This window comes from Abramis brama (genome assembly GCF_963993115.1).
Source record: "Abramis brama genome assembly, chromosome: 3".
In the NCBI taxonomy this organism is placed as follows: Eukaryota; Metazoa; Chordata; class Actinopteri; order Cypriniformes; family Leuciscidae; genus Abramis; species Abramis brama.
In genome coordinates, this window is record NC_139965.1 from 31,828,407 (window position 1) to 31,844,355 (window position 15,949).

General features: G+C 37.3%; 1 protein-coding gene across 6 annotated transcripts in view; it reads left to right on the top strand.

The window, feature by feature from the left end:
• Nucleotides 1-15,949, top strand: part of sorcs2 (sortilin-related VPS10 domain containing receptor 2) — a 185,157-nt gene that overhangs the window by 153,323 nt on the left and 15,885 nt on the right. For all 6 annotated transcript variants that reach the window (XM_084108164.1, XM_084108165.1, XM_084108166.1 and 3 more), the window contains exons 5-11: nucleotides 613-686; nucleotides 2,785-2,849; nucleotides 4,327-4,445; nucleotides 7,317-7,406; nucleotides 12,594-12,773; nucleotides 13,235-13,381; nucleotides 15,027-15,129. In XM_084108164.1, the coding sequence (XP_083964290.1) occupies nucleotides 613-686; nucleotides 2,785-2,849; nucleotides 4,327-4,445; nucleotides 7,317-7,406; nucleotides 12,594-12,773; nucleotides 13,235-13,381; nucleotides 15,027-15,129 (778 nt within the window). The remainder of the gene's footprint in view (nucleotides 1-612; nucleotides 687-2,784; nucleotides 2,850-4,326; nucleotides 4,446-7,316; nucleotides 7,407-12,593; nucleotides 12,774-13,234; nucleotides 13,382-15,026; nucleotides 15,130-15,949) is intronic.

Genomic DNA, 15,949 nt, shown 5'->3' on the forward strand with positions numbered 1-15,949 from the left:
ACTGTTTGGCCTTCAGGCCATGGTTGTCTCTCACTAAAGAGCATGTTTACATTGTTAACGGCTGGGTGAGCAACAAGGCAAGAAACTCTGTGTGTGTGTGTGTGTGTGTGTGTGTGTGTGTGTGTGTGTGTGTGTGTGTGTGTGCGTGCGTGTGGGTGTTTGTGTGGGTGTTTGTTTGTGTGTGTGTGTGTTTGCGGTTGATGAATTGCTAAAACCCTTAGACACTGCTACAGCAACATGCTGCATTTATCATCTCTGAGATTAAACAGAAAAGACAATGAAAAAGCACATGGCAGGTTGGCTGTTTTGGCTATGAGTGTGTGTTGGTGTTGTTATGGTGCAGTTTGGTGTGTATTTTCCAAGCAAGTGGTGATCAATATAATCTCATTATATAGATGATCAATTAGAGACAAATGCACACACACAAACACACTCAACATTTGAATTGCTTTATATGGACAGTTTCCCACAACCTAATCGTTATATACATTTTACAATGAATCGCTCATCTAATTATCATGATCCTGAGAATTTGCAAAGTGTGCTTTAATCTAATCCAGCCTGAAAATCAATGTATAACTTGTGATTTATTTATGTTTCTCTGTTTTTCAGCTGTATATCTCCACCGATCTGGGTCACAAATGGACTCTGCTACAGGAGCGTGTTACTAAAGACAGAGTTTTCTGGTGACTTCTTTTCTTCTTCTAAAAGACACTCTACACTTCTTAAAGAGAACCTCCTGTTGTTTCAATTCATCTTAATTTTGTGGAACATCAAATCAGATGTTTAGCAGAATGTCTGAATTGATGTCTACCATACAATGGGACCAGGGGCTGTAAAGGTCCAGAAGCACCAAAGAAACATTGTAAACATGGGCCTGTATGGTTTCTGACGCCATATAGAGAACTGTTATTCACTGAAAATATTGCTTGATGGCTGTGATCGCCATTTACTTCCATTATATGGAAAAGAGCAACTTGGACATTCAGCAATAAATAACTTATTTTGAATTCCACGGAAGAAAGAAAGGTCTTTCTAGGAGTCAGTACTGGTTTACTTTACCTTGCCCTCTAAGACTTTCTCTTTAATCTTTTCCATTCCCTCTTTCTCTTCTTCCACCTTCTTGGTGGAATTCAAACCCTTTTTTATTTTCCACTTCTTCACTCCTTGGTTATGGTTCACTGCTACCACAGCTGGGATTGAAATCCTGGACAGAAGTGATTTATTTCTCCGCCCCATCCAGTCATTCTGTCTGACCCTCTCTTTCTCTTTTTTGATCTCTCCTTCCTGATCTTTCGCTCTCTCCCGCTTATGTGCCATCCTCCCAGCACACTTTACCAGATTCACTTAAAAGCAGTACAGTTCTGTTCAGTTTGTGTGTGGTTGATAGTGATAAAAGATGAAAAAGTCAGCTCCCTGTCAGCATCTGCCATAATAAACCCCATCCAGCACGTTTTATTTGGCTGGAGGTTTTACAATGACACTGTAAATCTGAAGCTGTTTTCACTCTATTCCTCAGCTGCGGGGGGTTTGATAAGGGTCATACCCCTTCCCTCTCTACTGTCTCCAAACCTCTTTAAAACATCTCAGAGAATTGCCTCAGAAGACGTGACAGAATCAGTTCATATTGAAGGTTGCGGCTCTCTTGTCCTCCTCGTCTGCATGTCCCCGGTCTGGAGAGGAGAGAGCATAAATCAGTGTGGCTTTAATGGACAGGGATGTTGTCTGGGAGGGTGGTCAGTATCGTGTGGTCAGTGATATTGTTGAATATTAAATGTTAAATGTCCCCAACTAAGCAAGCCAAAAGCCAAAGGCGACAGTGGCAAGGAACCAAAACTTGCTATTACTATAACTAACTATTAACTACTACCTTTGCCTCAATAAACTCCTAATTACTGCTTATTAATAGTTAGTAAGTTAGTTGTAAAGTTTAGGTTTTGGGAAGGATTAAGGGGTGTAGAATATAGTCATGCAAAATAAGGCATTAATATGTGCTTTATAAGCACTAATAAACAGCCAATATCCTTGTAATATGCATGATAATAAGCAACTAATAGTGAGAATTGAACCCTAAACTAACGTGTTATTTTATTTTTATTTTTTTATTTTACCTAAATGCTTCACTTTTTTAACTGAATTTATTTTTTGTAAAATAAATTGTTGTTAAAACACTTGTAAGATAATGTAGCTGTTGGGCAGGTTTGCTGAGCTAGAACTTCACTGAGCAGTTTAGTAAAATTCAAACTATTTTCTTTAACACAACTGGACACAAAAGTACACAAAAGGACAGTGAGCTGTCTGCATTCCTTGAAACCAAGAACTGTGTGTGTGTGTGTGTGTGTGTGTGTGTGTGTGTGTGTGTGTGTGTGTGTGTGTGTGTGTGTGTGTGTGTGTGTGTGTGTCTATATGGCATCATTTATACACTATGATTTATGACTATTCTTCTATGGAACACAAAAATCAAATTTCTGAAGGCTGTCAGAGAACAGTCTGAAATATAAGCTGTTCACTGATCACTCTTTTGAATGCAATTAAAATAATGGGAGTTTTAAAGAGCACAATAAAGTATCATAAAAATAGTTATGCACTATATTTGAGGTCTTTGTGTGAGAAGATAGCTTTCAGAGTTTCCCTTTTGTGTTAAATAAAGTCATTGAAACAGCAGGGGGTGAGTAAATGATGATAAAGGTTTTTGGTCAACTATCCCTTTAAGGTGTCCTTCTGTGTGTGAATCAGTCTTGTTTGGTTCTCTTAGAGTGTTACTAACTGTATGCTTTGTTTAAGGGCTGTGACGGGGGTGGATGTGGATCCTGATTTGGTTCATATGGAGATTCAAGACATCGGCGGTGGTAAGGGAGGGCATGTGTTTATAGAACAGTGCATTTTCATTCAATTCTACATACCGTAACAAACAACTACGAAAGAGGGCAGATTGGATGTTTTGAGGCTTTAGTTTTGCCTCTTTCACACAAACCTCTTTCAGTAAATTCCTACTAGCTGAGCTGTTTTGTGATGATTGTGTGTTTGTGTGTGTGAAAGAGACCAGCCATACAGATGCAAACTTTTGTACAGAGCTCCATCGCACACAGTCACATTGCAACCTACAAACATGTACATTCAAACCCTAAGGGAGGTGAGAGTTGTGTCTAACCAGTATAAAAGATCACACTGGACATACATACATCCAGCCCTTCTCCTGATAAATGAACTTTCATTTCTCTGTGTCACACAAACAGATGCAGACCTCAAGTGTTTTTGCTTCAGCTCAGTGGCTCCCTCAACCTCTCATAAGATGCTCCGTGTGTGTGTGTGTGTGTGTGTGTGTGTGTGTGTGTGTGTGTGCGTCTGACCTTGTGTGTCAGAAGACAGAAGCAAAGCGCTCAGCCATTCTAATTGCTTTTTAATGAATTTCTCTGCTGTACTGCTTTGATTAACCATTCGTCCTCTTCACTGAAGTAGTCTGCCCAATTGTTTGCCTAAAATTAGTATAAAAAAATAAAACCACAGAGAATGAGAGGAAAGCACTCACTTTTTTTTTACTTTTGACCATGATTTTCCATGATTTTTTCATTATTTTCCAATTGGTTGTCATTTTTTATGCACATTCAAAAAATTGATAAATGTGTTTGTGTGTGTGTGTGCGTGCGTGTGTGTGTGTGTGTGTGTGTGTGTGTGTGTGTGTGTGTGTGTACATGTTTTTCAATCCCAGTGGGGACTTCAACCTGAATGCACACAGACTCATGGGGACTTGTGTCACCGTGGGGGCCTAAATTGAGGTCCCAATGAGGAAACAAGCTTATAAATCATACAGAATGAGGTTTTTTTTTTTTTTATGTGCAAATGCAGAAAGTTGTATATGATGGGTAGGTTTAGGGGTAGGGTTATAAGGGGATAGAATATACAGTTTGTACAGTATAAAAAACCTTACGTCTATGGAGAGTCCTTACAAAGATAGTAAACCAGACGTGTATGTGTGTGTTTCTGTAGAGGCTGCTGAGCCAGCTTTTGTGTGAGATTCTAAACAGAAAGGCCACGTCAACTGGGCACCTCAGCACTGTTTTCCCATAATTAATTTTCTGCCATTCTGGAGCAAAGCAATGTGTCCTGTGAGGATCAGCTTCAGCTAATTTTGTTAAAAGCTCCCTTTTTTTTTGCAGATATCTTTTGCTCCATTCACCTCTGGAATGGGATCCAAACACTCACTTACAAAAGCCATATGATTAGACATAGAAATAAAAGTTCCTTCAAACTTTTGAAAGTCAAATTTCTTCTAACCCTTTTTGTGTGTGTGTGTGTGTGTGTGTGTGTGTGTGTTTTTCCCACCAGGATACCTTTATGTGACGTGTCTCATCCAAAACTGCTCTGATAAAATGGTGACAGCACAGTTCTTGGGGAAGATTGACCACAATTCCCTCTCAGTGCAAGATGAATACATATTTGTAAAGGTAAAATAATGTGTTAATGATGGTGTGAAATATTATTACAATATGTGACCCTGGATCACAAAACCAGTCACATGTCGCACGGGTATATTTGAGGCAATAGCCAACAATACATTGCATGGGTCAAAATTATAAATTTTTCTTTTATGCCAAAAATCCTTAGCAAATTAAGTAAAGATCATGTTCCATGAAGATATTTTGTACATTTCCAACCGTAAATATATAAAACATTTATTTTTGTGAATGCAGCACAATCGCAAACGGAAATATTTAACTTTAAAGGCGATTTTCTCAGTGTTATGATTTTTTTGCACACTCATATTCCAGATTTTCAAATAGTTGTATCTCGCCCACATATTGTCCTATCTTAACAAACCATACATCAATGGAAAGCTTAATTATTCTTTCAGATGATGTATAAATCTCAATTTCAAAAAATTTACCCATGTTTTGTGGTCCAGGGTCACATATAAAATAACTGTTTTCTATTTAATATATTCTAAAATGTAATTTATTTCTGTTATGCAAAGATGAATTTTCAGAATCATTACTCCAGTCTTCAGTGTCACACGATCCTTCAGAAATCATTCTAATATGCTGATTTGCTACTCAAGTATAGCATTTCTTATTAAGTGTTGCTAAATATCTTTGTTTTTTCTGGATTCTTTGATAAATAGAAAACTCAAAATTTAAAGGAATTTAATTTGTTAATTTATAAATTATAAATTAATATTATAAATTGTTTTACTGTCACTTTAGATAAATTGAATGTGTCCTTGCTGAAGAATATACAGTATATACACACATGTAAGGGATAATGTACTTTCAGCCAGGCAAAATCAACCCTGGTCAGGGTCTTATATTACCCTTTAAGGTTTTATCTTATGATAATGACCTTCTGAATGCACATTATGCCACTTATTACACAACCGCTTGCTAGATAAAAAAAATGGACATTGAGTTATTATTAACGAGCACAGCCAGGAAATCTGTTGCCAGGGACAATAGTCAGTTATCCAGTTTTCTGATTGTTATTCAAAAATAACTGACTGCAGTATTGACCGATCAGAATAAAAAATTCCAGGCAGCCATACAGTTGTTACCAGATGATGAAGATGAGTTCAAAAGGGTTCTTTAAGGAAAATGTGACAAATGACAAAGATCAAGTAAAGGTGATGATACACAGGGCAACTTTTTGAGCAATGTTGCTGGGCAATGTTGTCGTCAACGGGCAACCAGATGAGACACAGGGCCCACGACCGATCTAAATTATCCAGATAGAAATTTATTGCCCATTTTCAATGGGAAAGTGCCCAAGCAACAATCGCTCGGCAAGATTGCCCAGCAACATTGCTCAAAAAGTTGCCCTGTGTATCATCTACTTAACAGCATGTCTACATGCACACACAAACAACAACCGACAAACACAGAGTGAAGATAAGGAACTTAAATGCACAGTGATAATGAGGAGATAACAAACAGGTGTGATGATCTGATGAGTGTCCATGACAAATGATGACTGGTGGGAAACTATTAGACAAAGAAACACACATGACTGCTGAAAAAAAAAGAAAGTCCATGAAAACACAAACTAAGAGCAACCAAAAATGAGTGTGTGTGACAACAGTGTATATATATAATTTATTTTACACTGCAAGGACAATCAATGCACCTGGAGGACTCTGGGTGTTTAACCAACATTGAAAGCATGACCATCAATTAGCCTTGTCCCTTTGGCTGATATCGAAAGAACTGTTAAGTGATAGACCTCATGGGCAATTCACAGCTCAGTAAATGTTTTCAGAAGTGCAGAGCTGGGCTTTTTTCTCAAGAGCATGGCAGTCTATTTTCACATGTATAGACTGATGACATCTCTCATTTCTAAAGCAAAAGCAGCCACAACTATAGCATTTCAAATGCTGGGTGATTTTCAGGCTTTCATTTTGCTTTGGAGGAAAATTTCTCACCAGAGTGCTGAAGTGAACAATACACTTTATTAAGTTTAGATGTGATTCAAGATTTGATCAATTAAATATGTCTAGACATTGTTTGTCAGTATACATACAATTATTGTCAATCCTGTATGTATATATATATATATATATATATATATATATATATATATGTTATATATATGACAAACACAAATATATATATATATATATATATATATATATATATACATATATATATATATATATATATATATATATATATACATATACATACATATATATATATATATATATATATATATATATATATATATATAATATGACTAGCTAATTTGCAGCATGTCCACAAGATTGGCAATATTTTTAGTCTCACGTTCTTTATTTTGACTTGCTGTCTTGTATTTCCATTTTTTCTGTGTTTTTTATTTTTTATCTCCCTTCGTTTTTTTTCCAATATTTAATTCCTTTTTCTAATCTTTAATAATTAGACAGTGACTCAAGGACATTTGCTCTTGTTCTGTATTAATTTCTCTCACTCCCCACCCCCTTTCACCTGTTCAGTTGTTGTTTCTTTGAAGGGATTGCATCTGTTAAAAAAGGAATTCAGATATGCCCTTGAGAAACAGGACTACAGTGTGTGAAATGTTTGTGTTCGGTCAGAGGCACGCTGATGCAGACTGGACACAGTTCATGAGAACTATAGAGTTTGTACAAGAAACCAACAGACTAGTGCTTGTAGAGTCTGAATCTATTGGGATGATACCAGCCAGGTAAAAACAACAGTGTGAATTAGCAAAAAGAAAGAGTGGTTTGTCTCAAAATTGCTGACGACGAAGACATGATTCCACCATTGGGATAGTGAAATGAAAACTGCACTCGTAACCAAATAAACACACTGTCTTTCTTTTCTTTTTTTTAGGTAACTACAGGAAATCGCACCAAGTATTATGTCTCACACCGGAGGAATGAATTTGTTCAAATGAGATTCCCTAAATACGCCCTTCCAAAGGTACAGTCCTCATGTTAAATGACCAATATTTACTCTCAAATGCCTTGTGCAGTTTTGGGTTGTATTCTTTACAAAAATATTTGTTGTATGTTTAAGACAAGAAGAAACTTTTGACCTCAGAATCATAGTGTATAAAACACGTTTTGTGCTGATTATACTGCGCAGCATGATTGCAAGTGTGATATTGCTTTTATACTACAGTTCAATAAACCAGAAGTTAATATTGAGTACCTTTTGAGTAATATTTTAGAATAGCTGAATCTCCATGTAACACACAGCAGTGGTGTTTCATTACTGATTGAATAAGTGTTTTTTAATTAATTGGTTGAGTAAATGATTCAATGACTCTCATAAAAACAGTCAATTGATTCATTACTGAATGAATCAGAGAGTTTAAATAATTCAGTTGAATTAATTATTCAATGACTCAATCACGAATACAGTCACTTGTTGCCATCTACTGGTGTACTGATGTAACCTGCAAAAATAGTCACTGAAAAATCTCCACTACTAATGCACAGACTGACAGCATGTGCATACAAACGGAGTGAAACAAACAGTGAAACAGTCTGTGTTACATATAGTAACAGACAGTTAACAAATAGTGTAGCAGTATCACGTGCGTGTATAGTTGTGTGCTTGAAGTGACTGATTTTTTATTTATTTATGAACTATGTACTAACTGTGAATTACTGTTTGAAGGTGGTTATTGTTCTTTTATCAACTGCAGCTGTTGAGGATTTCACTTTAAAGCCAGAGACTGACTATGACGTATTGCGGCAATATGTATGAACCGAAGAGCACAGTTGGTGTCTAGCACTGAAACACTATACCATTACAACCCAGATGTGGGTTTAACCTACTGAGGAGCCGTGATGTATGGCAGTAATATGCTGGCAAAAGAAGACAGCTGGCTAAGGGTTACAGCTGATGACTGACCAGGCTGTCTGTGGCTCTAACCCAAGGGAGTGCTTCAGTAAAATGCTGGCTGACTGTAATTGAATAACATTGATTAGAGTGGAGGCCAGGGGGGCCTGCTTCATGTATATTTCACCTCAGAGAGAGAAAGGCAGGGAAAGGAGAGAGGCAGTAGGGCAGCTGCTGTCAATGGCATTTGTAACTATGCCAACCACTGATTCACTGTGACAGAGTGAAAGAGAGAGAGACAAAGAAAAGTGTAAGAGAAAGAATATTACTAAGAAAGATGCTCCAGATTACCAGGCATTCGCCTTAATGGCAAAGCTTTGATTTAATTACTTTAGATGTTGAACACGCTATAGATTTATTCGTTCAGTGCCTTCAAGCGCATATGCAAGGGCTTTTGAGAATTTTTAACGGATATATTTATCATTTCCCTTACGTGGTGTCATTTTGAGGGTTAAAGCAATACTGATGTTTTTCCCATCTCAGACCCTCTTGTGCTCTTTTAGCCATGTTTCGCTTGACTGAGCAGATGGGTCAAATTTTAGACACCTAGTTCAAGAACCCAGAGGAGAGCTGGAGTGTGTGAGAGAGAAATGGGGTTGGCTGATGTTGTGCCCATATTTTCCACAGTGAATAATTGAAAACCTTTTGAAAAATGCAAAACCCAATTCCAGTATGCAGTCTCAGATCTCTTCTTTCTTTATGTTATGGATTAATGATGGTCCTTGTCTCCAGCGGGATGATTTGTTTGTTGTAACACACCTATGGCACTGAATGGCTAAGCGCCACTAAACTTTCTACATCTTCCTCTCTTTTCCTTCTCTCATCCTTTGTCTTTCTTCTTTTAAAGCTCATCTCAATGATTTATTTTTTATTTTATTTTTATGAAATTTGCGAGAAAGTAAAGCCTGCTATATCTGAAGATTAAAATCTGAAGTTTAAGGGAATGGATAGCCAAGAATTTGTTTTCAAGAATTGCCAGATAAATAAACAATTTCAAGAATGTTGGTGAACAGTTTTGGGTACCATTGATTTCTTAAAAAATGAAATCCACAGAATAAAGAAAGTCTTTGGAAAGGTTTGGAACAAAATGAGGATGAGTAAACGATGACAGAATTTTTTCAGTTTTTGAAAAAAACTGTTTTTATTTTTGGATAAACTATATGTATGAAAGCATTTAGCACTCTATTGTTTTAGGATGACTTTCATTTTAATCTCAAATGAGATCTGAGATGATAATCTAAAATGAAAAAAAATCAGAAGGCTCATTTCAATCTTCTTGATCCCCAATCATTAACTGAACTTACAAAACTACATAATTCCAGAGAATTTAACTGTATGGCGCATCTATAATGTTGTAGGCCTGCTTTAAATGTTTTAGCCTTGGTAAATATTGGTATTGCAGTCAAATTGCAATCCCTCCAACCACACAAAATCACTTAAAAAGGGCCCAGTGTTCTTTTACTTGAAACAGACTGTGAATAGAAACAATACTATTGATTTTGGCCAATTAAGACCTGTTTCTCCGCTTCAGGAATGGCAGCATGACCAGAATTCAAATGCACCACTATTGGAGCACAATGAATCCACCAGACAGAGAAAAGCAAACATTCTGCTGTGTTGAAATGCCTTTTTTTAAAAATACAAATAGACCTTTAAGGATAGCATGTCTTTCCATCCATCTGACTATTGTACTGTAACCCATACCATCCTTTTTTCTTATACATAGACACTCAGCCAGCCTGCCAATAATACACTCAGGGATTGTAGGCAGAGACACAAATGTCCTGCAGCTGTGTCATGGTTGATAGGGGTCATGTGCCTGCTGTCAGAGACAGATGGATAATGCGGTCTTAAGTTCTGATAGTGCTGTTATCAGTGCTATGTCCTGTCACACAGCATGATAGACAAAAGCAGGACAGATCCATCCATTCAGTGTTTTAAAATATAAGATCTAAAAGTGCTTTACAGCATTTTCCGTTTTAATCCTATTACTCTCTTGTTCTTGTTGCTGTTGTGATGATTTAGATGATCTAATAATCCACATTTAAAACTTCCACTTTCTCCAGGGAAACTTTCAGCAGCTGTGTTTCACAGCGATGACTTCACTGTCTTGTGTAAGCCTTGGTTGAAAGATGAGCTCATCGTTAAAATTTTAATTCCCAACTAACTAAAAGATGTTGTGCTGTTCATATTTGACCCAAAAACAAACAGACAGGAATTACATTGCAATTCTAGACAAGAGGCGTGTTCAGTACCATCTCCAAATCTGATCTCTCAGCTATTACAATTTGTGATAGATTGTTTCCAGATGTTATCATGAACCTCATGACAACTAGGATCAGTAAAAATAATGCCTCTATTCACTTTTACACTCCCCTCTATATAAGTGTAACATAACTGCACCGAGACTCGAGGTTTGAGGATCCAAACACAGTTTAATGGGTTAATCCACAGACATACACAAATGCCAGGCAAAGGTCGAAACACAAATGAGCAGTCCAAACAAAGACAGTGTCCAGGGCTAAGGCAAAAACCAATGATATCCAGGGAACAAGGCTCAGAAATGCAGTACTTACAGACTAACAAGACCTACTGAAGAGTGACTGATTTAACCAGGTTTATATAGGCAGAAACTAACAAGCAACAGCTGAATACAATCATGGCTGATAGTCTGGGCAGTGGGTAATGTGTAATGGGTAATGTAGTCTTTGCTAGAGTGATAACAGTCTGAGCTGGAGTACCCTCTGATGGTAATCAAGGGCACTCTCAATGGTGATTGTGACAATAAGAGCTTCTCTGAAATTAAATATTTGCTTTTATTTCATCAGAATAGTCCAAACCCTCTTGGAAAATTGGTACGTTTCAGAATTGTTTGCATGTGGATATAGGAGAATATTTTAGGAAGGAGGAGACCATAGGGATGAATCAGGATTAGAAAACTATAATGGTGAGTTTTTTTTGTGAAGTTCTCAAAAGGTGTAATTGTTTTTTTTTCGTTTTTTTTTTAAGCCAAGACTTTCTGAGCTGGGTGTTTGATCATAATAAGTACCATTTTGTTTGTATGCATTTTGTGTAGTGTTGATACAAATTGTGATAAAGCTTGACAGAGCAAACCACATTCCCCGTCATGCTCTGTGGCACCACAAGAATAATAAATCTAATGTGTATTAGCCATAAAAACTTCCAGCCTTTGTTGGGAAGTGAAAAAGACAAAGAAATATGATATTGTCTGGCAATTCTATTTAATTCTGACTAAAATACATGTCATTTTTATGATTTCCAAATTTCCAAAGGTGAAATTTCCAGAATTTCAGATTTATACTGTATATGTAGAGTGGACTTATTACTCATAAAGCCCCTCTTGCAGTTTTTTGTGCCTAACATCATTTCTTGCTGCATGTACAATAATGTTAGTTGGTTCAAATGGACATGCGCACACACAAGTTACCGTTGCTCTTAAAGCGTGTTACTTTATCCTTAGCGTTCTTATTCTTATTCCTATAATTCTCCCAGCAAACAAGTGTTGTGTAACTGACCTCTCACAGAGGGGGCTCAGTGCCTCTAAACTGCTGTTAGTGGGACATAAGTGAGAAATAGAATTTGGTCTCTGAAGCACATTAAAGCTGCTCAATGCTTCAGGGACTTTACTCGCTCTTCACTTAAGTTCTTATGAATGAATTCAGCTGGGGGCATGAGCTTGTACCCTTCATCTTTGTGCCTAAATTAATGCGACCCACTTTCACTTTATCGGCAAGAACAACATGGTTGCAAACTCCCCCGTCCTGACCCAGTCTTTGCCACAGCACCCGGATGTATGCTGCTAAGCTACCAAAACTCAGGAGCTTAGTGTTGATTCTGTATTTTAAAGCAAACCAAAGGATCTACAGTAATTATAGGGTGGATTTATTAATTGTTCATGCTTTCATTTCATCTAAATCTGTCTCTGCACAGTTTGTTCCAACTCAGTTCTTCACAGCAGCTCAAAATAAACTTTTCATTTCAAAGCAACTAAGTATAATCACTGTGGAATTATGTGCAGCACTGTGTTTGTTGTTGTTTTATGTAAGCTCCAGTGAAAGCATCAAGCTTTTCTGTCTCTATTCACACAAAGACACACACTCAAAAGAATCGCTGTGTTAATTATTTGTACCTGCTGAGAAAACTGAAACTGCAATTTGCATTCAATTTATTTCATTTTTACCCTTACATGTTCTAATCTCCTTGTGTCATATCTTTCTGCTTTTCTGTCTTTTTGCGCAGGATGTGCAAATCGTGAGTACAGACGAGAATCAGGTATTCCTGGCTCTTCAGGAGTGGTATCAGACGGACACGTACAACCTCTACCAGTCAGATCCGCAGGGAGTCTATTACTCCATTGTGTTGGAGAACGTCCGCAGCACCAAGCAGCCTGAAGAGAATGTCCTCATCGACATCCTGGAGGTCAACATTTCACCCCACACAGTCCCTGTGTAATACAAGGCAGTGTGGGTTTTACATCCCACTTAATGCGTAATGAACTGAAAATAGCTCAGCTGTAGTAAAGTTTACATGACTGCATTCACACTGACAGAGACCTTTATCTATATAACACTCTAAAAACACACACTTAAAAGTGGAGGTGTTACACACATAAAAGTGCTTGTGATGTCTAGCAAGGCTTCAGGCATATTCACTCACTCATTATTCATAGCCAGTAGCGTGCTTTAATAAATAAGTGATTCTAGGAAGCTGATGTCCCTGTGCTACTAAAACAAGCTTGATCTAACACATATTACAGTTTCTTAGACAGTTGTGACTGCCAGGATTTGACTTAATAATAACATTTTACAGCTTCTTTACAGGCTCTAAGTGATACTGAGTAGTACCAAAATATCTTTTGTGTATGTTTGTGTATTTTTCAGGTTCGTGGCATCAAGGGCGTATTCTTAGCCAATCAAAAGGTAGATGGAAAAGTGACGACTCTTATCACCTACAACAAAGGCAGAGACTGGGAACCACTGGCTCCTCCTACAACTGATATGAACGGCAAACCTGTCAGTTGCAAGCAGGTAAATATATTTCTGCTCAGCTTTTTGCATTGCTGTTTATCTATTAGTGCTACATTAACTTTAATCAAATTAATTTTGTACACATGATCTTATAAATACACTACAATTCAAAAGTTTGGGGTCTTTGGAAATTAACAAATTAATTATTTTATTCAACAAGGATGCATTAAATGTTCAAACGTGACAGTAAAGACTTTTACAGAAAATATTTATTTAAAATAAATGCTGTTCTATTGATCAAAGAATCCACGGTTTCCACCAAAATATTAAGCATCACAACTGTTTTCTTGAGCAGCAAATCAGCATATTAGAATGATTTCTGAAGAATCATGTGACACTAAATATTGGAGTAATGATGCTGAACAATTCAGCTTTGCATCACAGGAATAAATTACATTTTAAAATATATTAAAATAGAAAACCGTTCTTATAGTGGTTTTGTAATAGGATACTATTTCACAGTATTAGTCTTTGATCAAATAAATGCAACCTTGGTGAGCAGACTTTTGGTAAGAGTCTTTTTTCAAAAACATTCAAAAATTCAAAATCAAATCTTACCTTTCCCAAACAAAATAACATGCCTACAAACTAAAAACTAAAATACAAACACCACATTTGATTTAAATATAGTTGTGCTGATGTAATGTTACCAACAATTCATTGCATATTCATACCAACAAAATCAAGACTTTATTTCAATATACAGCTACGGATATATATCCAGCCCACACTCTGCTTTTTTTCCTCTTCAAGATGATTGTACCACAACTGTCTCAGACACAGACATGAAGTCATTGACCCCTCGATCTGACTCATCTCCCGCTGTTTGCGGTTGTGGGTTGGTGGGCAGAGCAGGCACTAGTTCTGCCGCTTTCTCATGAGACAAAAAAGAAAAAAAATGATCCTAGTCATCAATCTACAGACACACATACACACACACAAATCCACAGGGCTTACTCTTTACACACACACAGCCAGAGATAATATGTAATATATGATATGAAATGTCCATTTTAAACACCTGTAACTGGTAGCTGGCCATTAATTAAGACACAGATATGGTTTCTGACAAACACGAGACGAGATACAAATCAGAAGCTAGCAGAGCTGAAAGGACATATATCGACTTCTCTCTCCTTTCCTGTCTGTCTAGCCACCCTTCTCACATCTGTCCCATCTCTCAGCCCTCCTTTTGACATGTCTTTTTTCCTATCGTTCTCCTCTCCTGCTCACTCTCTCTACCTTCCTCTCTAATTTTTATTGCTCATCTTCCATTTTTAGTCATTTCTTCGTCTTTTTTAATGCCACCCCTTTTGAGGTTTTCGGCACCTTAAATATGCTTGCTCTGATCCATCTTTTATCCCGGACGTTATGTAGTATGACTTGTGAAGTGGTTTTAAATTATGGACTCCTTACTGTAGAATTTAGACTGTTATTTCTTTGTTAAAGCAAGGTGGTTTTGTGTGTTTGTCAGTGAGTCCAGATTATCTTCTAAGTGCAGACATTATGTTAAAAAAAATGTATGGTGGTGCATCTGTTGGGTAATCACATTGGCGTGATTGCCAAAGTGTAAAAAAGTCGGAGCCTATACATATAGATACCAAAAGAGAGTAATATTTTTCTTTGTCTCTGCTCCTCTTCCTAGCCTGACTGTCACCTCCATCTCCACTTGCGCTGGGCTGACAACCCGTATGTATCTGGAACCGTCCACACTAAAGATTCTGCCCCAGGCCTCATAATGGGTGCAGGTCAGTCTCCATGACAACTATAACCCTTCAGTATTGTCACCATAGCGGTGAGGAGCCCAAAAACTCAAATCAAATGAAGCTCTGTACTCCTCAACTTTTCAATTACAAGAAATAATTATAGTCCAGATCCAAATCTGCACTGCACCATGCTTAGGGAAATTATGATAGTGTGTACAAAGCAGACTATTTCTTCACATAAAAAAGGAAAGGAATGCTAAGAAGTGTTTTTAGGGGAGAAATTTCAATGTGATGTACCATAAAAATAAATACAAGAGAAACCTTGGTTTTGATCCGGTTTTCCCCATTTCTGAGTGTTGTGCAAAGCTGATGAGTCCACACTGAGGCACAAAAGGAGGCAGGCACAGATATATGAAATATTTCCTCTTTATTGCCACAGGGTTCATGGGGAATTGAAGAAGACAATACATTAATGTTCTTGATTCCAAGGCTAGAGCTGTTGCCAGTTTACAAGGTCAAAATGTCTGTCTATTCCCCCAGGGCTTAGAAACATGTACACACACACACAAACACAGACAGTGTCACGCTGACTTATTCACTTTTGACTTATTTCACTTACTAACAAACATGAGTAGTTAGAGCCCTTCAGCCTCTGGTTTTAAGAGTTATCAACACATTGCAGCTACTGTAGTTGTCACCATGTAAATGTATGTGTACATGCACTGCAGAGACTGAGCACTGAGTCTCCCTCAAAATCCAGCTTTCTATTGCTATTATTGTGCAACCTCTCAGCTCTAACTAGTTCTCAGCCTTTGATCCCCTGTAGCCTCCAGTTTTCACAGTTTCACTCTTTTTAAATGTA